Source organism: Odocoileus virginianus, chromosome 10 (genome assembly GCF_023699985.2).
Source record: "Odocoileus virginianus isolate 20LAN1187 ecotype Illinois chromosome 10, Ovbor_1.2, whole genome shotgun sequence".
Taxonomy (NCBI): Eukaryota; Metazoa; Chordata; class Mammalia; order Artiodactyla; family Cervidae; genus Odocoileus; species Odocoileus virginianus.
Window position 1 is genome coordinate 29,417,195 of NC_069683.1, and position 27,784 is coordinate 29,444,978.

The window sequence follows — 27,784 nt, forward strand, 5'->3', positions numbered from 1 at the left end:
CCCGATGTCCTCACTCCAGTCCTCAGACCTTCCTTTGTTCCATTTTCAAGGGCTTTCCCCTTCTTTGTCTATTAGCCACCACCATTCTGGACTTCTTTTTCCTATTCTAACTACGTAACAATTTCAGTTATTTCAGTCTTTTCCCGCTACAACATGTGTTAGTTCCCAGGCTGCAGTTTTGCTTTGGAGCATCTCTTTTCTCCTTGCACAGCTTAGAGCACAGTAACTTCCTGTTTGGATCACCCACCTTTCTCTTTATAATGAAGCTTCCACATCAGCATTGTTGATCTTCATTTAGAAATAAAGATCTGATGATTACTCCCTCCTTTAAATTTCAATGGGATATTTAAGACTTATTGAATGCTTATTAAAATAGCTTTGCTTAAGCTTTACACACCCTGTAAGTCATGAATTTACCTCCATTTTACAGATAAGAAAGGAGATACTACTTGTTTAGCATTGTACTATGAGGGAGTAATGGACCAAGATTTAAACCCAGTGTTATCTGACTCCACAGTTCCTTCCCATTATTATGCTTCACACATTTGTTTATGCACATCGCTTCCCCTCTCCTTGGTCACTGGGAAGTCCTCTATACTTCTTCCTTTAAGGCCCAGCTCAAGTATTACTTTTTCTGTGAAACTTTCCCTGGCTCTGCTTTTCCTGTCTCTCAAATCTGTCTGGTGGCTTTTACTCTCTGTTTACTTCATAGCCTTTGTACATAGCTGTATAATAAAATTTCCTCTTGATAAAGGACCATTCAAAAACAGCAGAAGATAACATGTTGCTTTCTAACAAAAGATTTCTGAATTTGTGAAAATTATTCTCTTACTGGTATTGTTAGAAGCATTAGGAATGAGAAATTATTTTTGTAGAAATGAGATTACCCGTATTTTAAGAAAAAAGGATGGTGAATGAAACTTTCAAAACAGCCAAATTATGAAATGATTTGCATAGAACTTTCTCATCTTATGCAGAGTTTAGTTAAGTTCAGAGTTCTGTGTTTATTATTCTCAAAAGTTAGATTATATGTAATTTTTCATAATCATATCACTAGTTTAGAGTGAAATACCACCTGTATATATTTTCATACTTAATCCATTGTCAGAACCTTGGAGCCTTAGTTTTTTACTTGTTCACTAATCTGTTTCCTGAAGTCTAAAGATTCCTTTACCTTAGTTAGTAAAACTCAGTGTTGAAAATACAGATGTCAAATTAAAAATGTCTTCTCTGAGAAAGCAACTGTTAAAAAAATGAAAAGACAAGACTGGAAGACAGTATCTGCAAAACATGTGTCTGATAAAGGGCTTAAATCAAAATTACACAAATACATCTTTAAATTCAATAATAAGTAGATGACCCAATTCAAAAGTAGGTCAAATACCTGAACTGATACTTCAACAGAAAAGATATACAGATGGTAGATAAGCATATGAAAGATGCTTAACATCATAGTCATTAGGGAATTGCCAGTAAGACACCACTACACACCTGTTTGGCTAAAATCCAAAATACTGACAATACCAAATTCTGGCTAGGATGTGGAGCAATGGTTTCCCATTGCTAGTGGGAATGGAAAACGGTGCATCCACTTTTGGAAGCCGAACATGGTCTTATCACAAAATCAGGCAGTTGCATGTTTTGATGTTTGCTTAGATGTGTTCAGAACTTAAGTTCACACAAAAAACTATACTATGTGAGTATTTATAGTAGCTTTATAGTAGCTTTGTTTATTACCAAGATTTAGTAGCAGATAAGATGTCCTTTAGTAGGTGAAAGTGTAAACAACTTGTGGCACATCTTGACAATGAAGGATTAGTTAGTGATAAAAGGAACTGAGCTATCTAGCCACTAAGAGACACAGCAGACACTTCAGTGCATCTTGTAAAGTGGAAGAAGCTGATCTGAAATGGCTACAATGCTATATATTTCCAAATATATGACATTCTGGAAAAGGAAAAACTAGAGATGGTAAAAAGATCAGTGTTTGCCAGGGGTTGAGAGGGAGGAGGATGAAGGGAAGATGAATAGGTGGTACACGAGGAAGTTTTAAAGCGGTGAAATTATTATTATGATAATACAGTGGTAGACACAAGACATTGTGTGTCTGTCAAAACTCATAGAGCTATACAACATAATCCTAATGTAAACTGGACTTTAGTTAATTAAGTATCAATATACTGTTTTGTTAGTTGTAACAAATGTATTGCACTAATGCAAGATGTAATATTAGGACAGTGTATGGGGCAGGGTACGATTTGGGAACTCTGTACTTTCTGCTCAGTTTTTCTATAAACCTAAAAACTCTTAGAAAAAGCTCAATTAAAAAATGTGTATGTTTATTTGTTCACATGGTTAATGTGAATGGTTAATGATTGAGTTTAGCACTTATTTACTCAGCAGAGACTGAACTAGATTTTTATAGCCCTGTCCTTTAAAGAACTTATAGACAGCCCTTAGCCAAAGTATATAGTTATTTGAGATAGTCTATAGTTATATCAGAGTGAATTGAGTACTCAGAAAGTGTTTTAAACTTTGAAAGAAGACCTGATTTTGAACCCAGGCTTAACTAGCTAGATGATCTTATGCAGATTGAAGTGAAGTGAAGTTGCTCAGTCATGTCCGACTCTCTGCAACCCCACAGACTGTAGCCTACCAGGCTCCTCCATCCGTGGGATTCTCCAGGCAAGAATACTGGAGTGGGTTGCCATTTCCTTCTCCAGGAGATCTTCCCAACCCAGGTATCAAACTGGGCTCTCCACATTGCAGGCAGAGGCTTTACCATCTGAGCCACCAGGGAAGCTCCTTATACAGATTACTTAGCCTTTAAAAACTTATGTTACATCTACTGCTTAAGGTGGTGACTTTAAATATTTATTTTGTTTGCTTATTTGTTTAGTCATGACTGACTCGTTTTGTGACCCCATGCATGGACTATAACCCATGATTTAGAAAAGGCGGAGGAACCAGATATCAAATTGCTAACATCTGTTGCATCATAGAAAAAGCAAGAGAGTTCCAGAAAAACATCTATTTCTGCTTTATTGACTATGCCAAAGCCTTTGACTGTGTGGATCACAATAAACTGTGGAAAATTCTTAAAGACATGGGAATATCAGACCACCTTACCTGCCTCCTGAGAAATCACTATACAGGTCAAGAAGCAACAATGAGAACTGACATGGAACAACAGAGTGGTTCCAAATTGGGAAAGGAGTACATCAGGCTGTATTTGTCATTCTGCTTATTTAACTTATATGCAGAGTACACCTTGCAAAATGCTGGGCTGGATGAAGCACAAGCTGGAATCAAGATTGCTGGGAGAAATATCAATAACCTCAGATACGCAGATGACACCACCCTTACGGCAGAAAGCAAAGAAGAACTAAAGAACCTCTTGACGAAAGTGAAAGAGGAGAGTGAAAGAGTTGGCTTAAAGCTCAACATTCAGAAAACTAAGATCATGGCATCTGGTCCCATCATTTCATGGCAAATAGATGGGGAAACAATGGAAAGAGTGACAGGCTTTATTTTTTTGGGCTCCAAAATCACTGCAGATGGTGACTGCATCTATGAAATTAAAAGATGCTTACTCCTTGGAAGGAAAGTTATGACCAAACTAGATAGCATATTAAAAAGCAGAGACATTACTTTGCCAACAAAGGTCCATCTAGTCAGTGCTATGGTTTTTCCAGTAGTCATTTGTAGATGTGGGAGTTGGACTATAAAGAACGCTGAGCACTGAAGAATTAATGCTTTTGAACTGTGGTGTTGGAAAGATTCTTGAGAGTCCCTTGGACTGCAAGGAGATCCAGCCAGTCAATCCTAAAGGGAATCAATCCTGAATATTCACTGGAAGGTCTGATGCTGAAGCTGAAACTCTAATACTTTGGCCACCTGATGCAGAGAACAGACTCATTTAAAGACCCTGATGCTGGGAGAGATTGAAGGCAGGAGGAGAAGGGGACAACAGAGGATGAGATGGTTGAATGGCATTGCCAACTTGATGGCCATGAGCTTGAGCAAACTCCAGGAGTTGGTGATGGACAGGAAAGCCTGGCATGCTGCAGTCCACGGGATCACAAAGAGTCAGACACGACTGAGTGACTGAACTGAACTGAACAGTACTGTAGCCCACCAGGCTCCTCTCTCCATGGGATTCTCCAGACAAGAATACTAGAGTGGGTTGCCATTTCCTTCTCCAGGAAAGGATCGAACCTGCATCTCCTGTAATGGCAGGTGGATCCTTTACCACTGAGCAACCAGGAAGCTTGATTTTAAATATTAGTTGAGTGCAAATATTAAGTACTCAGCTGTTAACTTTAATGGTTAATTATGTTTTCCATACAACAGGAGAAATGAGGAAGAATGACTTTCATTGGCCTTAAATAATCAGTCACATTGTATCTGCCTCTTCTGGATTGCCCTCCTCTATTTTAAGATAACTAAGGATGCTTTTCATACTGTTCATGGAATTCTTACAACAAGAATACTGGAGTGGTTTGCTATTCCCTCCTCCAGTTGGAAGGAAAACTAACCAACCTAGACAGCATATTAAAAAGCAGAGACATCACTTTGCTGACCAAAGTCCATATAGCCAAAGCTATGGTTTTTTGAGTAGTCATGTAAGATATGAGAGTTGGACCATAAAGAAGGCTGAACAGCAAAGAATTGATGCTTTTAAATTGTAGTGTTGAAGAAGACTCTTAAGAGTCCCTTGTACTGCAAGGGAGATGAAAACAGTCAATCCTGAAGAATTGAATATTCACTGGAAGGACTGATGCTGAAACTCCAATACTTTGGCCACCTGATGCGAAGAGCCAACTCATTCGAGAAGACCGTGGTGCCAGGAAAGATTGAAGGCAAAAGGATAAAGGGGGTGGCAGAGGATGAGATGGCTGGACAGTATCACTGACCCAGTGGACATGAATCTGAGCAAACTCTGGGAGCTAGTGAAGGATAGCGGAACCTGGCATGCTTCAGTCCATGGAGTCCAAAGAGTCAGTCATGAGTTAATGACTGAACAGAAACAAAGGGTCCAGTTCATAAAATTATTTGTTTGTTGATTTGAAACATTCCAGTTTCTGCTTGAAGAAGGAACTGCTTTTATAGGTGTCTTTGAGATCAAGTGGACAGTTTGGTTACATTGATTAATATAATACTTTTGTTATTATTTAAAAACAACAGCACCTACCTTGTTTTTCCCCCTCAATAAGACCCTTCAGTCAGAAGCTTACAAATAGACATCAGCTAATCCAAGCCTTGAAATCCAACTTTAATTTTTAAAATAAAAAAAAAAAAACCACATAGTTTTGATGATGTCTGGTGACTCTTCAACATTCTAAATAAGGCACAGTTTATATATTTTGCTCTAAAAATGTGTCATCATTTATGTCTTCCAATTGGTAAGGTTTTAAATATTATAAAATAAATCCCCTAAGTTTATTTTTTGACAGCAAATAATATAAATCTGTATTGGAAGATGACTGTAACACTCAGTGAAAACTGTTGTTTTTCTTACTAATGGCTTCTAGCAATGTGAAAAAAATTCCCAAAATGTGAGGGGAAGAAAAAAAAATTCATGAAAGTATAACCATCACTTTGTGGTTAAACAGTCTATTGAAAAATGGAAAAATGCAGCAAAAACTATTGAAGTAAGAGAGAGAAGTTAAGTCAGTGCTTTTTAGTCAGTAGGATTTTCTCTTGATTAAAACTTGTATATAAATTGCTTTGAGAATAAATGGAAGAACTCTATAGGAGTCAGCAAAACTGTCTGGAGTGGAATGGTTGACGTGAACTTGAAAATGATCAGATAACTGACATTTAGTATTTAATGTCAGGTAAATTTGGCCTTTTGCCTCCTAAAAGTAAGATAACCTTTTACTGGACAAACTTCCAAGTTATATTGGCAACAGCATTGTATAAACTGGACATTTAACATATCCTCTCCGTTTAAGTCCATCAGGATTTATGCACATACTTTCTCTTATTACATTGTTGTAATAGCAACATTCACTGGAGAGCTAAGCATAATTCAAGCAGATAATTTTCTACCTCTTATAGTAAAGGAAACACTGAATTTTATAAGCACAGTAAATTAACTTAAAATGATATATCCTAGTTATTATTTAGACCACAACTCTTCAAGAAAACATCTTTTAAAATGTGTTTTTATGATTGCATTTTAAGTACAGTGGTAGTAATAGTACTTTTACTCTGAATAATGTAAAAGAAAGACATTGGAGGGTCTTTCTTAAAGTACAAAAATAACTTCATGGAAAACTTCTTTGAGAGTAGTTATCTCCTAAATACTAAAGAAGAGTTCACTATATAAAGTGTAAATGTAAGCTTCAAAGAACAAGTTGGTTGCTTTGAAGTAAAAATTTACCCCACCAACCCTACTCCACATTTTCCTTATTATTTTTTATATCATAGTTTTTTTTTTCACCTAAGTTTTGCTAAAACCTGAAATACCCCTTTCCTTTCTCAGGTGGTCAAATTCTCATTTGCCCTTTTCAGATCCAGTTCCAGAGTACTTAAGTTCACATAGGTTTTCCCGACATCTCTCACTTTGGGAGAAATAGTGACTTCTCTTTTCTTTTTTTTTTTTTAAATTTTTATTAGTTGGAGGCTAATTACTTTACATCATTACAGTAGTTTTTGTTATACATTGATATGAATTAGCCATGGATTTACATGTATTCCCCATCCCAGTCCCCCCTCCCACCTCCCTCTCCACCCGATCCCTCTGGGTCTTCCCAGTGCACCAGGCCCGAGCACTTGTCTCATGTACCCAACCTGAGCTGGTTATCCGTTTTACCCTAGATAATACACATGTTTCAATGCTGTTCTCCTGAAACATCCCACCCTTGCCTTCTCCCAGAGTCCACAAGTCTGTTCCATACATCTGAGTCTCTTTTTCTGTTTTGCATATAGGGTTATCGTTACCATCTTTCTAAAGTCCATATATATGTGTTAGTATACTGTAATGGTCTTTATCTTTCTGGCTTACTTCGCTCTGTATAATGGGCTCCAGTTTCATCCATCTCATTAGAAGTGATTCAAATGAATTCTTTTTAATGGCTGAGTAATATTCCATGGTGTATATGTACCACAGCTTCCTCATCCATTCGTCTGCTGATGGGCATCTGGGTTGCTTCCATGTCCTGGCTATTATAAACAGTGCTGCGATGAACATTGGGGTGCATGTGGCTCTTTCAGATCTGGTTTCCTTGGTGTGTATGCCCAGAAGTGGGATTGCTGGGTCATATGGCAGTTCTATTTCCAGCTTTTTAAGAAATCTCCACACTGTTTTCCATAGTGGCTGTACTAATTTGCATTCCCACCAACAGTGTAAGAGGGTTCCCTTTTCTCCACACCCTCTCCAGCATTTATTGCTTGTAGACTTTTGGATAGCAGCCATCCTGACTGGCGTATAATGGTACCTCATTGTGGTTTTGATTTGCATTTCTCTGATAATGAGTGATGTTGAGCATCTTTTCATGTGTTTGTTAGCCATCTGTATGTCTTCCTTGGGATCATTGGTATTATAATCCAGCAGCCCTTTCTGCAGTTAAGTAGCCTGCCTGTGTATTCATTCCTGGGGAAGATACTACCATCTGTCCATTTGTATAAAGCCAAAATGCAGAGAGTCATCTTTATTGTCTCCTTCCTTCTTATCTCTTCCTCTTGTGTGTTCATTTACTCAGTTCAGTTCAGTCGCTCAGTTGTGTCCGACTCTTTGCGACCCCATGAACTGCAGCACACCAGGCTTCCCTGTCCATCACCAACTACCGGAGTCTACCCAAACTCATGTCCCTTGAATCGTTGATGCCATCCAACCATCTCATCCTCTGTCATCCCCTTGTCCTCTTGCATTCAATCTTTCCCAGCATCAGGGTCTTTTCAAATGAGTCAGCTCTTTGCATCAGGTGGCCAAAGTATTGAAGTTTCAGCTTCAACATCAGTCCTTCCAATGAACACTCAGGACTGATCTCCTTTAGGATGGACTGGTTGGATCTCCTTGAAGTTCAAAGGACCTTCAAGAGTCTTCTCCAACACCACAGTTCAAAAGCACCAATTCTTCGGTGCTCAGCTTTCTTTACAGTCCAACTCTCACATCCATACATGACCACTGGAAAAACCATAGCCTTGACTAGATGGACCTTTGTTGACAAAATAATGTCTCTGCTTTTTAATAACGCTATCCAGGTTGGTCATAACTTTCCTTCCAAAAGAGTAAGTGTCTTTTAATTTCATGGCTGCAGTCACCATCTGTGGTGATTTTGGAGCCCCCCCAAAATAAAGTCAGCCGCTGTTTCCCCTGTTTCCCCATCTATTTCCCATGAAGTGATGGGACTGGATGCCATGATCTTAGTTTTCTGAATGTTAAGCTTAAGCCAACTTTTTCACTCTCCTCTTTCACTTTCATCAAGATGCTCTTTAGTTCTTCTTCAGTTTCTTCCATAAGGGTGGTGTCATCTGCATATCTGAGGTTATTGATATTTCTCCTGGACATTTTGATTCCAGCTTGTGCTTCCTCCAGCCCAGCGTTTCTCATGATGTACTCTGCATATAAGTTAAATAAGCAGGGTGACAATATACAGCCTTGATGTACTCCTTTTCCTATTTGAAACCAGTCTGTTGATCCATGTCCAGTTCTAACTGCTGCTTCCTGACCTGCATACAGGTTTCTCAAGAAGCAGATCAGGTGGTCTGATATTCCCATCTCTTTCAGAATTTTCCACACTTTATTGTGATTCACACAGTCAAAGGCTTTGGCATAGTCAGTAAAGCAGAAATAGATGTTTTTCTGGAACTCTCTCGCTTTTTCGATGATCCAGCAGATGTTGGCAATTTGATCTCTGGTTCTTCTGCCTTTTCTAAAACCAGCTTGAACACCTGGAAATTCACGGTTCATGTACTGCTGAAGCCTGGCTTGGAGAATTTTGAGCATTACTTTACTAGCGTGTGAGATGAGTGCAACTGTGCAGTAGTTTGAGCATTCTTTGGCACTGCCTATCTTTGGGATTGAAATGAAAACTTACCTTTTCCAGTCCTGTGGCCACTGCTGAGTTTTCCAAATTTGCTGGCATATTGAGTGCAGCACTTTCACAGCATCATCTTTCAGGATTTGAAATAGCTCAACTGGAATTCCATCACCTCCACTAGCTTTGTTCATAGTGATGCTTCCTAAGGCCCACTTGACTTGACATTCCAGGATGTCTGGCTCTAGGTGTGTGATCACACCATCGTGGTTATCTGGGTCATGAAGATCTTTTTTGTACAGTTCTTCTGTGTATTCTTGCCCCCTCTTCTTAATATCTCTGCTTCTGTTAGGTCCATACCATTTCTGTCCTTTATTGATCCCATCTTTGCATGAAATGTTTCTTTGGTAGCTCTGATTTTCTTGAGGGGATCCCTAGTCTTTCCCATTCTGTTGTTTTCCTCTATATGTTTGCATTGATCGCTAAGGAAGGCTTTCTTATCTCTCCTTGCTATTCTATGGAACTCTGCATTCAGTTGGGTATATCTTTCCTTTTCTCCTTTGCTTTTTGCTTCTCTTCTCTTCACAGCTATTTGTAAGGCCTCCTCAGACAGCCATTTGCTTTTCTCATTTCTTTCTCATTCGCTCAGTCATGTCCAATTCTTTGTAACCCTATATGGACTGTAGCCTGCCAGGCTCCTCTGTCCATGGAATTTTCCCGACACAATACTGAAGCTGGTTGCCATTTCCTCCTCTAGGGGATCTTCCTGCCCCAGGGATCAAACTCGCATTGGCAGGCAGATTCTTTACTTCTGAGCCACCAGGGAAGCAGACCATTACCAACCATTATCATGTCAGTTTTCCCTGCTAAATATCTTTATCAGTCTCGTTCAATCTCCAGTGTCTCCACCACATTTTGAACTCTCATCATCTCTGCCAGAGTTGCATAGGGCAAGTGTATGTGGGAAGGGGTGTAGGGCTTCCTTGCCTTCCCTGGATATGCCGCTCTCCCACCATCTATGCATTTTCATCAACCTGAAAACTCTCAACCCCATACTATTGGGATGTTTATGGAGGCTTCATCATGTGAGTATGACCAATTATTAACTCCTTTCTGGCCCTTTTCTCCTCTCTAGAGATTAAGAAATGGGGCTGGGAAATTCTAGGAATATGGCTTGGTCTTTCTGGTGACCAGCCCTCATCCAGGAGCCTCCCATGAGTCACCCGATAGAACAAAAACATTGCTATCACCCAGGAAAATCACTGAGACTTAGGAACTCTGTGTCATGAACTGGGGGTCAAAGGCTAAATGTTAGAACAAAATTCTCCTAGCAACTCTATCTGCAAAAGTTTTATGAGCTCTGTGCCAGGGACAAAGACCAACACATATTTTCTTTTATTTCACAAGGTATGTATACAGCTATTTTTATTTGTCTTTTTTCCACTTGGCAAAATGCATTTAAGATTTATCTAGGACTTCCCTGGCAGTCTAGTGGTCAAGACTCTACAGTTCCACTGTGGGGTATACAGGTTCAATCCCTGGCTAAAATCCTGCCTGCTATGCAGCATGGCCAAAAATTTTCTAAATTAAAGACTTCAACATGAATGTTGAGGTTAGAAAACAACAAAACTCTGTAAAGCAATTAACCTTCAATAAAAAATAAATTAATTTAAAAAAGAGAAGAAGACCTACTCAAGTTGTACTGGTTTTTTTATTAGTTTTTATGACTGCATGGCACTGTATTGTAATGATATACTGTCATTTGTCTGTGTGTTGAGGGGCGTTTCGCTACTTCTACCTTCATGAATACAGCTGCTTGAAACATTCATGTGCAGGGTTTTGTGTGAACATAAATTTTCTCATCAGTTGGTGACTACCTCGGAGTGCTATTGCTGAGTCGTATGGGAAGTGTTTAATTTTATAGGAAGTTTCCAAGTTGTTTTCCGGAGTGGTTGTACCAGTTTACATTTCCGCCAGTAGAAGCATGTCCTATGGCTCTGCATTCTCATTAACATTTAACATTGTAGTATTTTTTTAGATTTGAGCTATTCTAATAGGTATGTAGTGGTACCTCATTGTTTTAATCTGCATTTTCATAATGAAAAGTGATGTTCAGTATTTTTCATAAGCTTATTTACTGTCATTACATCATCTTAATGAAGCGTGTGTTCAGATCTTTTGCTCTTCTAAAAAACTAGGTTGGTTTTTTTCCTTACTGTTGAGTTTTAAGGGCTCTGTACATATTTTGGATGTAATCCTTTATCAGATATGTGATTTTCATGTATTTTTCCTAGTGTCTTTCCCAAAGGAAAGTTTAATTGTGATAAAGTCCAATTTTTAATTTTTTCCATCATGTGTTAACTTTTGATATTACATGCAGAAACTCTTTGCCAGAGGTAGAAGAGATTTGTGTTCTCCAGGACTTCCCTAGTGGCTCGGATGGTAAAAGCATCTACCTTCAATACAGGAGACCCAGGTTCAATCCCTGGGTTGGGAAGACCCTCTGGAGAAGGAAATGGCAACCCACTCCAGTACTCTTGCCCGGAAAATCCCATGGACAGAGGAGCGTGGTAGGCTACAGTCCATGGAGTCGCAAAGAGTCGGACACTACTTCACTTTCATTTTCACATGTTTTGTACATGTGCTTTACATTTAGGTTTAAGAACTATTTTGAGTTAATTTTTTGTAAGTTATGAAATATGTTTATGTTTATTTTTTGGCATTTGATTATCCAGTTGTTCCAACCATTTATTCATATAGACTACCCTGTCTTCATTTAATTGCCTTTGTGAAAAATCAGTTTACTATATTTGTATGGATCTATTTCTGGGCTCTTTTCTATTCCATTGATCTATATGTCCTTTCTTTTGCCAATACCACACTGTAACATTATAGTATAGTGTTGTAATTAGCTTTGAACTGATAATGTGAGTCCTCGGACTTTGTTCTTATTTTTCAGAATTGTTTGGCTATTTCTGGTACCTTTACCTTTCCATGTACATTTTAAAATCAGTCTTTTGATATTTAGCTTTCTGGAATTTTTATTTGGATTGCCATGAATGAATAAATGAAATTCAGAATAATTGACATCTTAATAATGTGAACTCTTCTAATCCATTAACATGGGATTTTTCATCAGTGTTTTAGACTTTGCCCTCTACAGTTCTTACACGTATTTTGTTATTTTTATTCCTGAGTTTCGTTTTGCCCACAATGCTATCCAATTTTTTTAAAAATGTTTTAAATACTAATTGTTCATTACAGGTGCATAGGAGAAGAGTTGAGTTTTGTATGTTGTCCTGTATCTTACCACCTTGCTAAACTTAATTATTAGTTCCAGGAGGTTTTTTTGTAGATTATTTGGGGTTTTCTACATAGACAATCATGTCATCTTTGAATAAAGGTAGTTTTATTTTTTCCTGTCCATCTGTATCTCTTTTAACTTCCTTTTCTTGCCTTTTTGTACTAGGTGGGACTACACGTGAAAATGTTAGTCACTCAGTTGTGTCCAACTCTTTGTGACCTCTTGGACTGTAGCCCACCAGGCTCCTCTGTCCATGGGATTCTTCAGGCAAGAATCCTGGAGTGGGTTGCCGTTCCCTTCTCCAGGAGATCTTCCCAACCCAGGGATTGAACTTGGGTCTCCTACATGGCAGGCAGTTTTTTTACTGATTGAGCCACCAGAGGCTGCACACACAGTGTCATAAAGGACTGGTGAGAGAGCACATCTTTGCCTTATTCTCAGTCTTACAGGGAAAGCATTCATTTTCTACTAGAAGTATGTTAACTGTAGGCTTTTTGTATATACCTTTTATTAGGTTAAGGACGTTTCCTTCTGTTGCTAGTTTTTGAGAGTTTTTTTTTTTTTTATCATGGTTGAGTGTTAAATTCTTTCTCTTTTGTATTCTGTTTGGTTCTAAAATCAAATAGGTCATTTAGTATGTCTTTGGTGTTCAGTTGCTGAGTCATGTCTGACTCTTTGGAACTCCATGGACTGCAGCACAGCAGGCTTCCCTGTCCCTCACTATCTACTGGAGTTTGCTCAGATTCATGTCCATTGAGTTGGTGATGCTATCTAACCATCTCATCCTCTGCTGCCCCCCTAATATATCATTAGAACTTACATAATTACATTTTTTCTTATATAATTACATTTAAACACAATCTTTATTTTTGATAAAAGGAAGAGTCTTAAAATATGTAAATACATGTTTAATATGTAACATGAGATTAATACCTCATTTTATCATGGAATGAATAGAAAAGTATGTAAAGGCAGTTTATTATGTAATTTAAAATAATGTTATTTTTTTTACCTTAACTTCAATTATATGCTGTACAAAACAATGAAAAATATTTGAAAACTTCCCTTAAAGAGAGGGTGTTAAGTTCTCTATTACTATTAAAATAATTTTAGAATAGTAAAGGCATTGTATAATTTACATCAGTTTGAAAAGTATCCAACTTATTCAGTGGACTTTAATTTTTAACAATCATTTACACAATATTGGGAATTTCATGACAAAATTGGATACAGAATAACCTGCGTGAGAGCCATAGAGCACACTTCTGCTCAGCTTTTTGTGGTAAATGGACAAAAGGTTAAGCCATCAGTCCATTTCCCAGTGTCTTGAACAGTGACTTTCTTTGTGTTGCTTCACTTGTTAGAGCAATATAACAAGTGTTATTGAGAGATGAAACAAAGCAAGTCTTACATCAGACACTGATAGCTTTTTAAAAGTTGAAATGGGATGTTATTGGATGTTCCAAAGAGTATATTGATAGTACATTTTTGTGGAAACCACTGCTCCAGAGTAAACTGTATTAGAAATCAAATCAGCATTATATTTTAATGATATTAATATAAATATAAATAAATATTGTATGTCTAATGCACCAGTTTTAGATAGTAATATTGTGGGCTAGGGAAGAGATTAAAAAAAAAACACTTTAAAAAAAATTTGCCAGCCACAGGTTTATCTTCCTTAGCCATTTACTCATGGTGGATTTTATTTTCTGTACAAAGAAACCTTTTATACATAAGATATAGCCTTAAGCATGATGTAAAATGTAGACCAGTTAAGTATATAATGCTTTCAGAAGCATGCAATGTTATTTATGACCTTTTCTATCAGGGCCATGGAGTATTTCTTGAGCGTCCATGCAGATTAGATCTTGAACAGCTGCATGGAACACACAGGAGTCATGATTCCTGTTTCTGTGAACTAACTTGAATAAAGTCTTTCATCTAAAGCTCTTGCTGTTTGTCTATTTCATGAATCCCTCATCTCATCTCTGAAGGGCTCCATTCAGTTTAATACAGTTCAACATTGTAGTTTAGAGCTCTAGAAATTGCTTTTGTAACTCATAATGCACAAAAAAGATAACAAGTTGAAATAATTTCAAAAAAATTGTAAAGAATTATGTAAAATCTACTTCAAAATGATTTTGAGGGTGAAGATTTAGAATGATAACTAGGGATTATAATTCAAACTTAACTAGTTTTGAGACTTCAAGTAGAATTTGTGTATTCTAAATGTCCACAAAAATTTTTCTGTATTGTAACAGGGCCTAATGGAATTATGAGAAATAAGTGTGTTGAGATGTTTGTTAATGAGTTCGTTTGTTCTATATATCTTTACAGTGCTGCCATTCTGCCCTCTTAGTCCTCATAATCTGAGGCTGCTGTCACATCCCATGTTCTGTATGAAGTGTTCTGCAGCCACTTTATCAGTGATTAAACTGAAAAAGTCACTATCATTATTTAATTTGTTAGGAAAATATCAGATAATTTTTTCCTCATGGGTACTTGTATCACTTAGCGCCACTTACAAGGCAGTAACCCATCTGTTGCCTCCCATTTTATGTTGAATGCTTCTTACTCTGTCTACATATTATAATTTCTTTGAATTCAGGGATCTTAATTTACTTGAATCTTCATAAAATAATGTTCTTTTTTCATTGCTTGTGTATCTACATGTGTGTTCCCTTTTGTTAATGAAGATGGTCAAATTTGACTAATTTTATTAAGGAGCTTATTTATCATATTAAAACCATCTGGTCATAATGTTAGAAATCTGGTATATGTTTTTTTCCTTTGAGTGTATGAAAATTAAGGACCCAGAGAAATTTTGGTCTTAAGTGTTTCTAACTCCAAATGGCAAAAACACAAAAGGAGTTTGAGTATTTTACATCAGGAATGAAATGATGTAGGTGGCATTTATTTATGCAGTCAGGGAACATTTTTGGTATCAACTGAATACTAGGCTCTGCTATATATAGCCTGGAGACAGAGTGATTTAAAAAAATGACAAGATTGGTACCTGAAAGAGCTTATAGTCATCAAATAGACAAAACATATTGAAACCAGACAGTAGCAATGAGCAATGTATAAGGATTATGAATACTGTAGGGTAGTGTGAGAGAGAGCAGCTGAGTGAAGGGTGAGCTACTTTGTATACAGTGTGATTAGAAAAGCCCTCTTAGAGGAAGATACAAAGTATAACCAAAAGGATAAGGAAGTACCTAGAGTTGTGGTCTCTGAAGATGGTTTCTCTCTGAAAGGAATCAAAATTTCTTAGAAAACTAGCTTACTGAAGATCTGGAATAGGAACTGTAAAAGAAAACAAAATTATTTAAATCTGTTGGGGTCATAACATGGGCGCCAACTTGGAGGAACTCCCACTGACCACTGATGTAGCGTTTGGAGCTTTGAGAGAATAATGACTGCAATAGATTGAAACACATCCATTTTTCAAAACTTGTGAGTTCATAATGTTACTTTAAAAATTCATTCTTCACTTTTGGACCAAAACTAGGCAGTCAAATATTTATCTTGCCTTTCCTCTAAGAATTGTACCTTAGCATACCCAAATAGTCCATGAGGAATAGTTCTTTAAAAAAGAATTCAAGCTAACAAATGCAGAAAGAATGATAAACTGTTCTCTTTTAATGAAATGAAACCAAACAGGCAATGAAACTTTTTACATTTTTCTTTATAAACATTTTAATATTTTGTGTTAGGAAATTTAAAAATCAGTTTAAAGGAGGAGCAGCAAGAATTCAGCCAGTAGGAATGAGAGTGATGGGAAGATATTTCATACAAATAACACTTTGAAAAAGGTACAGAAGTGAAAAAAAATTCTGTCCAGATTCAGAGAGGTTTTAATAATTGTATTCCCTAAAGTACAAGGCATATAAGTAAGAGTGTTGGATATGCAGTTGTTTGTTAGTTTTCAGAATACATAGGACCTGAAAACAGTGAAACCGTACTATTGCAAAGTTCAAAAGGAATTGAGATTCAAAGGAGCTTCTCTATTATTCTTGTTTGGGCTCATTAAAAAAATAGTAAACAAACATTCAACAATGGATTTAATTAAGCCAAATTGATTTGGCATCAGACCTTACTAGAAAGGTATCATGTATGGAGTGCACCATCGATTTTACTTGGGCAATTTGTGCTTAAAGTAGGCAGCCGATTAATGTGATTGTTCTTCATCTCAGCTATTTATTTGTTCTTTTTAAAGTTGCATGTATGGAGATGAATACCCCAAACTTAACAATTTCTGATCCATTACATTGGGCCCTGTTACAGTATTAGGTGACCACATATGTTTCCTTCTAAAAATAGTATGTTCTATAATCAGAGTGAGTAATTTAACCTCTTGCCATCGTCTTCATTCAAATTCTGATACCCACTGTACCTGTTATGAATAAATACTGTTTTGTGTAGGTTCATGTTTGTATGGATAACAATAATTGGGTATTTCTTTGTGAAACTAATTTTTTCAATTTAAGTGATTTGTGCCATGGTATTACTTAAAAAGAAGAAGAAGAAGAAAAAAAACCTTGAAGTCTTGTCTTGAAAATTACTAGTATGGAATAGCACCAGAGTTTGTGCATTAATTTTTCAAGCCAATATTTATCTGTCTGCTTCAAATTGAATGTGTTGTACTATTTTCTTGTATATGAGTTTGGCTCCTTGGATTCAGAAATGCAATAAATGCTGCAGCAGAGGAATGATGGGAAATTGAGATGTCGAACCCAGTCATCATAGCTCTGGAGGTGGACAGCTCTGTTCCCTGTGATATACCAGGGGTAGTTTGTTTTTATGGCTGGTCACATAGTATGATGAAGTGAAAAGCATTTCAATTAAGTTTCAATTTTCTCATCTTTATACTTACCTTTTTCCTAAAAATGAGGACAAAAGGACTTTGAAAATAATGAAGCCAGTTATAGTGTTCTGCCATTTATCATTGGTTCTTTACTTCGGAATTAAATTTACATATAGAAAGATGGAATTTGCTAAGTAGTGTATTTTAAGGAAAAAAGCTTCCTTTATAGCACAATATTTATTTTATAATTTAACTTATATTACATTTGTATTTTTTAACAGGGTATCCAGAAGTTGGCTAGTCAGTATCTGAAGAGAGATTGGCCTGGAATAAAAGCTGATGATCGGAATGATTACAGGTAACTTAATCAGTTTTCTTGCCCATTTTCTTTAAAACTTGTTTCACACAGAGCCATGTCACATAATATAAAGACTCCAGTTTTTTAAAAAATTTCTTCCTTTCCTCTGCTGTGTTTTTAGATATGTCAAAATTATTAAACATTGTTAATGTTCTGCAACATATATAATCTATATGCAATAGATCATTTTCATATGTCTTAAGTGTAGATTACATTTTGTTTAATTGATGGATACTCTCATAAAGAATTTAAAGTAGATAGATGACAATGGAACACAACTTGTTTCCTCAGTGACCTGTAGATGAAACATTATTATAGCAATAATGAAACAGGGTAATAATGTTCTATCATGATCTTGATTCTTTACTTCTGAAACAAATTCTACATTTGAAAAGATAGAATTCTATGAGCCTAGGGAAAAAGAGTTCGTGTGTGTGTGTGTGTGTGTACTTTATACACACCCAGGGTATCCAGAAATAGACTAGTCAACATCCACATACAAATTTTAAAGAAGGTAGATGACAATGAAATATAAATTGTGTCATCATACAGATGTCTTATAGCTGATTAACAATATTGTCACAGTTTCAGGTGAACAGTGAAGGAACTCAGCCATACATATACACGTGTCCATTCTCTCCCAAACCCTCCTCTTATCCAGGTTGCCATATAACATTCAGTAGAGTTTCATGTGCTATTCAGTGGGTCCTTGTTGGTTATCCATTATAAATATAGCAGTGTGTACATGTTCATCCCACACTCACTCACTATCTATCCCTCCCCCCAGAAACTGATTTGTTCTCTAAGTCTGTGAGTGTCTGTTTTTAAGTAAGTTCATTTGTATCATTTCTTTTTTGATTTCACATATAACAGATATCTTATGATATTTTTTCTTCTCTGTCTGACTTACTTCACTCAGGATGACAGTCTCTAGGTCCATTTGTGTTGCTGCAAATGGCATTATTTCATTCTTTTTAATGACTGAGTCATATTCCATTATATATATGTACCACGTTTTCTTTATCCATTCCTCTATTGATAGATATTCAGGTTGCTTCCATGTTTTGACTAATGTAAAGAGTACTGCAATGAACATTGGGGTGCATGTATCCATCATTCTGACTGGTGTGAGGAGATAACTCATTGTAGTTTTGATTTGCATTTCTCTAATAATCAGCAGTGTTGAACATCTTTTCATGTGCCTCTTGGCCATCTATATGTTTACTTCGGAGAAATGTCTACTTAGATCTTTTGCCCATTTGTTGGTAGGATTGTTTGCTTTGATGCTGTTAAGCTTCATGAGTTCTTTGTAAATTTTGGAGACTAATCCCTTGTCGGTCACATCATTTGCAAATATTTTCTCCCAATCCATACAGGTATCTTTAAAGTATTTATAATTTTGTTTAGACTTGGATGTCTTTTTTTGCAGTTTATTTGGAAGTATTTATTAGCTTTTGTACTCAAGACTGTCCTTAATGTTGAGGGAAACTATGTCAAAGACAGGGTTTCAGAATTTGCAGTCTGGTTGAAGTTAAGACTAATTATTACTCATGAAGCAATAGCAGAGAATCCAGGGTAATTAAGAACTCAGTATTGAAATGTGTGATTTGGAATCTGAATATTTATCAAGTTACTGGGTCATAAGATAATTTCTTAACAGTACTAGAAAACTGAAGGATACACAGGAAATGTTAACAGTATTGCTGATGTAAGTAGAACCTGACTTAGGAAGAGGCTGCATGCTGAATAGTAGAGAAGGACTCCAACTTATAGATAGGTTGTATTCCAAGTTTGTTTGAATTTCAGGTTGTGGGCTACCAAAGAAATAAGGATAAGGTTATGACCCCAGGCTAGCTTATACAACCTAACTTTTAAAAGTGTGGTAAACCACTGGAAAAGGGAATGGCAAACCACTTCAGTATTCCTGCCTTGTGAACCTCATGAATAGTATGAAAAGGCAAAAAGATAGGACACTGAAAGATGACCTCCTTAGGTTGGTAGGTGCCCAATATGCTACTGGAGATCAGTAGAGAAATAACTCCAGAAAAACTGAAGAGATGGAGCCAAAGCAAAACAACACCCATTTGTGGATATGACTGGTAATGGAAGTAAAGTCTGATGCTGAAAGAGCAATATTGCATAGGAACCTGGAATGTTAGGTCCGTGAATCAAGGCAAATTGGAAGTGGTCAAACAGGAGATGGCAAGAGTGAAGGTCGACATTTTAGGACTCAGCGAACTAAAATGGACTGGAATGGGTGAATTTAACTCAGATGACCATTATATCTACTACTGTGGGCAAGAATCCCTTAGAAGAAATGGAGTAGCCATCATAGTCAACAAAAGAGTCCAAAATGCAGTACTTAGATGAAATCTCAAAAATGACAGAATGATGTCTGTTCATTTCCAAGGCAAACCATTCGCTATCATAGTAATCCAAGTCTATGCCCCTTCCAGTAATGCTGAAGAAGCTGAAGTTGAATGGTTCTATGAAGACATACAAAATCTTCTAGAACTAATACCAAAAAAGATGTCCTTTTTATTAAAGTGGACTGGAATGCAAAAGTAGGAAGTCAAGAAACACCTGGAGTAACAGGCAAATTTGGCCTTGGAGTACAAAATGAAGCAGGGCAAAGGCTAATAGAATTTTGCCAAGAGAATGCACTGATCATAGCAACCACCCTCTTCCAACAACTTAAGATAAGACTGTACATGTGGACATCACCAGATGGTCAATACCAAAATCAGATTGATTATATTCTTTGCAGCCAAAGATGGATAAGCTCTATACAGTCAGCAAAAACAAGATTCCCTGGAGAAGGGAATGGGCCACCCATTCCAGTATTCTCGCCTGGAAAATTCCATGGACAGAGGAGTCTGGTGGGGTCTATGGGGTTGCAAAGAGTTGGACACGACTGAGAGACTTTCAGTTTCACTTTCACTTTACTGGGAGAAGAGGTTTGGGAGCTCTGTGGGGTCTCTTTTATAGGACACTATTCTGGAATTCCAGTTGAGCTATTTCAAATCCTGAAAGATGATGCTGTGAAAGTGCTGCACTCAATATGCCAGCAAATTTGGAAAACTCAGCAGTGGCCACAGGACTGGAAAAGGGCAGTTTTCATTCCAATCTCGAAGAAAGGCAATGCCAAAGAATGCTCAAACTACTGCACAGTTGCACTCATCTCACACGCTAGTAAAGTAATGCTCAAAATTCTCCAAGCCAGGCTTCAGCAGTACGTGAATCGTGAAGTTCCAGATGTTCAAGCTGGTTTTAGAAAAGGCAGAGGAACCAGAGATCAAATTGCCAACATCTGCTGGATCATCGAAAAAGCGAGAGAGTTCCGGAAAAACATCTATTTCTGCTTTATTGACTATGCCAAAGCCTTTGACTGTGTGGATCACAATAAAGTGTGGAAAATTCTGAAAGAGATGGGAATATCAGACCACCTGATCTGCTTCTTGAGAAACCTGTATGCAGGTCAGGAAGCAGCAGTTAGAACTGGACATGGACAAACAGACTGGTTCCAAATAGGAAAAGGAGTACATCAAGGCTGTATATTGTCACCCTGCTTATTTAACTTAGATGCAGAGTACATCATGAGAAACGCTGGGCTGGAAGAAACACAAGCTGGAATCGAGATTGCCAGGAGAAATATTAATAACCTCAGATATGCAGATGACACCACCCTTATGGCAGAAAGTGAAGAGGAACTAAAGAGCCTCTTGATGAAAGTGAAAGAGGAGAGTGAAAAAGTTGGCTTAAGCTCAACATTCAGAAAACTAAGATCATGGCATCCAGTCCCATCACTTCATGGGAAATAGATGGGGAAACAGTGGAAGCAGTGTCAGACTTTATTTTTTTGGGCTCCAAGATCACTGCAGATGGTGATTACAGCCATGAAATGAAAAGACACTTACTCCTTGGAAGGAAAGTTATGACCAACCTAGACAGCATATTAAAAAGCAGAGACATTACGTTGCCAACAAAGGTCCATCTATCTAGTCAAGGCTATGGTTTTTCCAGTAGTTATGTATGGATGTGAAAGTTGGACTGTGAAGAAAGCTGAGCGCCAAAAAATTGATGCTTTTGAACTGTGGTGTTGGAGAAGACTCTTGAGAGTCTCTTGGACTGCAAGGAGATCCAACCAGTCCATCCTAAAGGAGATCAGTCCTGGGTGTTCACTGGAAGGACTGATGCTGAAGCTGAAACTCCAATACTTTGGCCACCTCATGCGAAGAGCTGACTCATTGGAAAAGACCCTGGGTGGACTCCGGGAGTTGGTGATGGACAGGGAGGCCTGGTGTGCTGCGATTCCTGGGGTCACAAAGAGTCAAACACGACTGAGTGACTGAACTGACTGACTCATTCTGCCTTCACCTCTGCAAAGCCTCACCTCCTAATACCATTATCACCTTTGAGGAATAGGATTTCCACATGTGAATTCTGGGGGAACACAGACATTCAGACCATAGCAGGTCTTTTCTATGTAAATATTCTTTGGAGTTCCCTCAGCTCTCTAGTGACTATTTTAAGTCATCTTATCTATTTTCCTGTCTTTAAATATTGCCTATAAACTAGTAATGATCTGTGTTTTTAGGAACTCTGCAGCTTGGGAACAGACCTCATTTTCTCTTAGGAATGTTAAGTAGCTGCTTCTCTGCTTTCACAGTTCGATTTGCCATAGTACCACCTTTTACAATCATTTGCCACAGTACCACCCACCATATATATGTCTTTGTAAAACAGGCCTACTGTCACCCCTTACTTGAAAATCTTCTGTTGTTTCTCCCTTCTAATAGTATGTAATTTTTTAAAAATTATGATATCCAAAGCCACAAGGAGTCTTGACCCCAAATTACCTTTCTTTCCTCCTTTCTTATCATTTCTTTTTCTTTCATGCTAGGTTCCCCAGCTCTTGGGAGCTTTAAGCTGCAGCTGTATTGCAGTTCTTATCACACCTCAACTGGACTGAGTATCAGTCAATCCCTGCCTTTACTTCTGTTACCTAGGATGAGTGTAGTCTCCCTATCTACTACCAAGACCAACAATACGTGGACACTTATTTATTAAGCACCATACTTTCTCCTTATATCAGTCACTATATATGTTAATCTTAGATTATGAATTTAACTTGCCAGCATTTTCTAGAGTCTTCTTGATGTGTGATGTTGTTTTCCAAGTCAAGAAAGATATGTGATTTTGTTTGTTAAACTTGTTTTTACTTAAAAAGAGTAATTATGGTTTCATGTGCAGTTTTAAGAAATAAGACAAAGAGTGCTCTTACAGTTTCCCCAGTGGTGTTATCTTGCATAACTGTACTACAGCATCACAGTTAAGAAATCAGTATTGATACAATCCACCAATCTAATTCAGAATTCACCAGTTTTACGAGCTTTCGTTTGTGTGTATGTAGGTGTATGTATATTAAGTTCTGTGGTGTTTTATTACATATATAGATTTATGTGACCACTGATGCAGTCAAATAAATTTGTTGATTTGTTTCCTAATAAAAATTTTTCCTGATAAGGTTTGATCTGTTTTCCAGTGTCTTAGTTATATGAGAAATAGTTTACAGCACGATTTTAGGTGGTATATGGATCAGTTTTTTTTTTTAATTTTTTGCCACATCATGCAGTATGTGAAATCTTAGTTCCCCACAGGAATCAAAGCTGTGCCTCCTGCTTTGGGACTGTGGAATCTTTTTTCCCATTAATTTTTTCATTTTAATTGGAGGATAATTGCTTTTCAATATTGTGATGGTTTTTTGCCATACATCAACATGAATTGGTGTGTCCTCCCATCCTGAACCCCCCTCCCACCCCCGTCCCCACCCTATCCCTCTGGATTGTCCCAAAGCACTGACTTTGGGTGCCTTGCTTCACGCACTGAACTTGCACTGGTCATCTCTTTTACATATGGTAGTGTACATGTTTCAGTGCTGTTCTCTCAAATCATACCACCTTTGCCTTCTCCCACTGAGTCCAAAAGTCCGTTCTTTACATCTGTGTCTCCTTTGCTGCCCTCCATGTAGGATCATTGGTCCTGTCTTCTAAATTCCATATATGTGCATTAATATACAGTATTTGTCTTTCTCTTTCTGACTTATTTCACTCTGTAATGGGGGAGAATGTAGTCTTAACCCCTGGACCAGTGAGGAATCCTAGATTGATATTTTTGAATTCTACTAATTACAACTTAATTATTATGGCAAGTTTTATTTTTCAATATGAATTGTAAGATACATATATCTTAATTTAAAAGGTGAGTCATTTTAACAAAAAAAGATAAAAATGGTATAGGAGATATGAGGTACAAACTATGTAAGATATACACAAAGAACTTAGGATACCTTTATTAGAGTGAAGACACTTTTTTTTTCTTTTTTTACTTTTTATTTTATTTTTGATTGTGCTGGATCTTCATTGATGTGCATGGGCTTTTTCTCGTTGCAGCATGCAGGACCTACTCTTCCTTGTGGTGCTCAGGTTTCTCCTTGCAGTGGCTTCTCTTGTTGCAGAGCACAGGCTTTGGGTGCACGGCCTTCAGTAGTTGCGTCTTGCAGGCTTAGTTTCTGTGCAGCATGTGGAATCTTCCCGGACCAGGGATTGAACCCATATCCCCTGCATTAGCAGTTGGATTCCTATCCATTGCCCCACCAGGGAAGTCCAAGAGTCTTTTAAAAAATTCTTTAATAGTATTGCTGGGACCAGGAGCAATATTATGTAAACAGAAGAGCAAAGGTTTGGAAGCCAGACAGATCCTGGATTTAAATCTGATTTCCATCATTCCCTCCTCTCCTTCCTCCCGTAAATATATATTGAGTGAGTCTGCTATGCCAGACCCTGTTCTGTGTGCTGAGGATACTAAAGTAAATAAGACAAATCTTCTGCTTTGTAAAAGTAAAAAAAAAAATAAGAGTGTCTTGACTCTGATAAAGGAGTATCCTAAGTTCTTTCATGTATATCTTATACAGTTTGTGCCTTATATCTCCTGTACCATTGTTATCTTTTTTTTGTTAAAATGACTCACCTTTTAAATTAAAAATATATATCTTACAATTCATATTCTACTCTAATTGAAAAATAAAAGCATTCATTCTAGTGAAAGACAAGACAATAAGCATATGAGTAATTAAACATTATGTTACTCTGTGATAAGGATAGTAAGCATAGTAAGAAGAACAGAATACTAAGAAGTGCTGGATGTATATTATCTATAGTGAAACAGATCACCAGCCCAGGTGGGATGCATGAGACAAGTGCTCGGGCCTGGTGTACTGGGAAGACCCAGAGGAATCGGGTGGAGATGGAGGTGGGAGGGGGAATTGGGATGGGGAATACATCTAACTCCATGGCTGATTCATGTTAATGTATGACAAAACCCACTGAAATGTTGTGAAGTAATTAGCCTCCAACTTATAAAAATAAATGAAAAGAAAAGAAAAAAAAGTGCTGGGCACTGTAGTGGCTATACTGTGTAAAGCATAGACTTTAGGAAGACAAGAGCAGAATCAGAGAGAGGTCATTTAGGCTATTGTAGTAATCCAGGTATGGGATAATGGTGGCTGAAACCAGGGTGGTAGCAGTGGATAGAGATAGACAGTAATCAGTTTCCTTTATATTTTAAAAGTCTGTTTTAAAATACCAAGAACCGTATTTCTTGGTGGATCAGATGTGGAATATAAGGAGGAAAAAAGAATCAGTGATGACTCTAGTGGTTTTGGCTTGAACAACTAGAAGGTTTGAGTAGCTGTCAATGAGATAGATTAATAGAACATTTTAGGGAAATCAAGAATTTGGTTTCAGACATTAAGTTTTAAGATACTTGCTAAATATCTTAAGTCAGATATGTTAAACAGGCAACTGAGTGGTTACAGAAGATGTCTGAATTAAAAATTCAGGAATAGTCAGCATATTGACAGTATTTAAAGCCATGGGGCTACATGAGCTTATCTAGGAGAGAGTGTGTGGTTGTGGAAGAGAAGTTGTGGGAGAAAAGAAGCTGACTGTAGGGACACTCAGCATTTACAGGGCAAAGAGATTGAAAGGAACCAGCAAAGGAGACTAATCTCTGGCTAGTGAGATAAAGGCAGACCAAGAGAGAGTGATAATCTGGAAGCCAAGTGAAGAAAACATTTTAAGAAGGATAAATTAGGTCAGTACTGCTGATAGGCTGAATAATAGGCCTAAACTTCAATCGACTATTTGGATTAGCTACAGGGAGATCTTTGATGACTTTGACAAGTAATTTCAGAATGGTGAATGTTAAAGCCTTATTTGAATTTAATCAAGAGTGACCAGCAAGAGAAACAGAAGCAGTAATTTCAGACATTTCTTTCAAGGAGTTTTGCTGTTAAAGGGAACAGACATTGGGGTGGTAGCTAGAGGGAAATGGGAGGGTTGATGGAAGATTTATTTGTTTATTTTTTAAGATGGGAGATATTATATGAGTATGATCCAAGAGAAAGGAAAAAGTTTATATTGTAGGAGAAAGCTAGATTGCTATTCTTGAGTTCAGTTCAATCGCTTAGTCGTGTCTGACTCTTTGCGACCCCATGAACTGCAGCACGCCAGGTCTCCCTGTCCATCACCAACTCCCAAAGTTTACTCAAACTCATGTCCATTGAGTTGGTGATGCCATCCAACCATCTCATCTTCTGTCATCCCCTTCTCCTCCTGCCTTCAATATTTCTCAGCATCAGGGTCTTTTCAAAAGAATCAATTTTTCGCATCAGGTGGCCAAAGTATTGGAGTTTCAGCTTCAGCCTCAGTCTTTCCAGTGAATATTCAGGACTGATTTCTTTAAGAATGGACTGGTTGGATCACTTTGCAGTCCAAGGGACTCTCAAGAGTCTTCTCCAACACCACAGTTTAAAAGCATCAATTCTTTGGTGCTCAGCCTTCTTTATAGTCCAACTCTCACATCTCTACATGACTACTGGAAAAACCATACCTTTGACTAGATGGACCTTTGTTGGCAAAGTAATGTCTCTGCTTTTTAATATGCTGTCTAGGTTGGTCATAATTTCCTTCCAAGGAGTGTCTTTTCTTTCCTTGGCTGCAGTCACCATCTGTGGTGATTTTGGAGCCCCAAAATATAAAGTCTGTCACGGTTTCCATTGTTTCCCCATCTATTTGCCATGAAATGATGGGACCGGATGTCATGATCTTAGTTTTCTGAATGTTGAGCTTAAGCCAGCCTTTTCACTCTCCTCTTTCACTTTCATCAAGAGGCTCTTTAGTTCTTGTTCACTTTCTTCCATAAAGGTAGTGTCATCTGCATATCTGAGGTTATTGATATTTTCCTGGCAATCTTGATTCCAGCTTGTGCTTCTTCCAGCCCAGTGTTTCCCATGATGTACTGTGCATATAAGTTAAATAAGCAGGGTGACAATATACAGCCTTGATATACTCCTTTTCCTATTTGTAACCAGTCTGTTGTTCCATGTCCAGTTCTAACTGTTGCTTCCTGACCTGCATACAGGTTTCTCAAGAGGCAGGTCAGGTGGTCTGGTATTCCCATCTCTTTGAAAATTTTCCACACTTTATTGTGATCCACAGTCAAAGGCTTTGACATAGTCAGTAAAGCAGAAATAGATTTTTTTTGAAACTCTCTTGCTTTTCCGTTGATCCGGCTGATGTTGGCAATTTGATCTCAGGTTTCTCTGCCTTTTCTAAAACCGGGTTGAACATCTGGAAGTTCAATGGTTCACATATTGTTGAAGCCTGGCTTGCAGAATTTTGAGCATTACTTTACTAGTGTGTGAGATGAGTGCGATTGTGTGGTAATTTGAGCATTCTTTGTCATTGCCTTTCTTTGGGATTGGAATGAAAACTGCCCTTTTCCAGTCCTGTGGCCACTGCTGAGTTTTCCAAATTTACTGGCATATTGAGTGCAGCACTTTCACAGCATCATCTTTTTAAGATTTGAAATAGCTCAACTGGAATTCCATCACCTCCACTAGCTTTGTTCATAGTGATGCTTCCTAAGGCCCACTTGACTTGACATTCCAGGATGTCTGGCTCTAGGTGAATGATCACACCATCTTGATTATCTGGGTCATGAAGATCCTTTTTGTGTGGTTCTGTGTATTCTTGCCCCCTCTTCTTAATATCTCTGCTTCTGTTAGGTCCATACCATTTCTGTCCTTTATTGATCCCATCTTTGCAAGAAATATTCCCTTGGTATCTCTGATTTTCTTGAAGAGATCTCTAGTCTTTCCCATTCTATTGTTTTCCTCTATATGTTTGCACTGATCACTGAGGAAGGCTTTCTTATCTCTCCTTGCTGTTTTTTGGAACTCTGCATTCAAATGGGTGTATCTT

At 37.6% G+C, this 27,784-nt stretch overlaps 1 protein-coding gene across 4 annotated transcripts in view; it reads left to right on the plus strand.

Moving 5' to 3' along the window:
- The window catches only part of FCHSD2 (FCH and double SH3 domains 2), a 247,863-nt gene that overhangs the window by 78,872 nt on the left and 141,207 nt on the right, over positions 1 to 27,784 (plus strand). For all 4 annotated transcript variants that reach the window (XM_020902752.2, XM_020902754.2, XM_070473282.1 and 1 more), the window contains exon 4: positions 17,383 to 17,459. In XM_020902752.2, the coding sequence (XP_020758411.1) occupies positions 17,383 to 17,459 (77 nt within the window). The remainder of the gene's footprint in view (positions 1 to 17,382; positions 17,460 to 27,784) is intronic.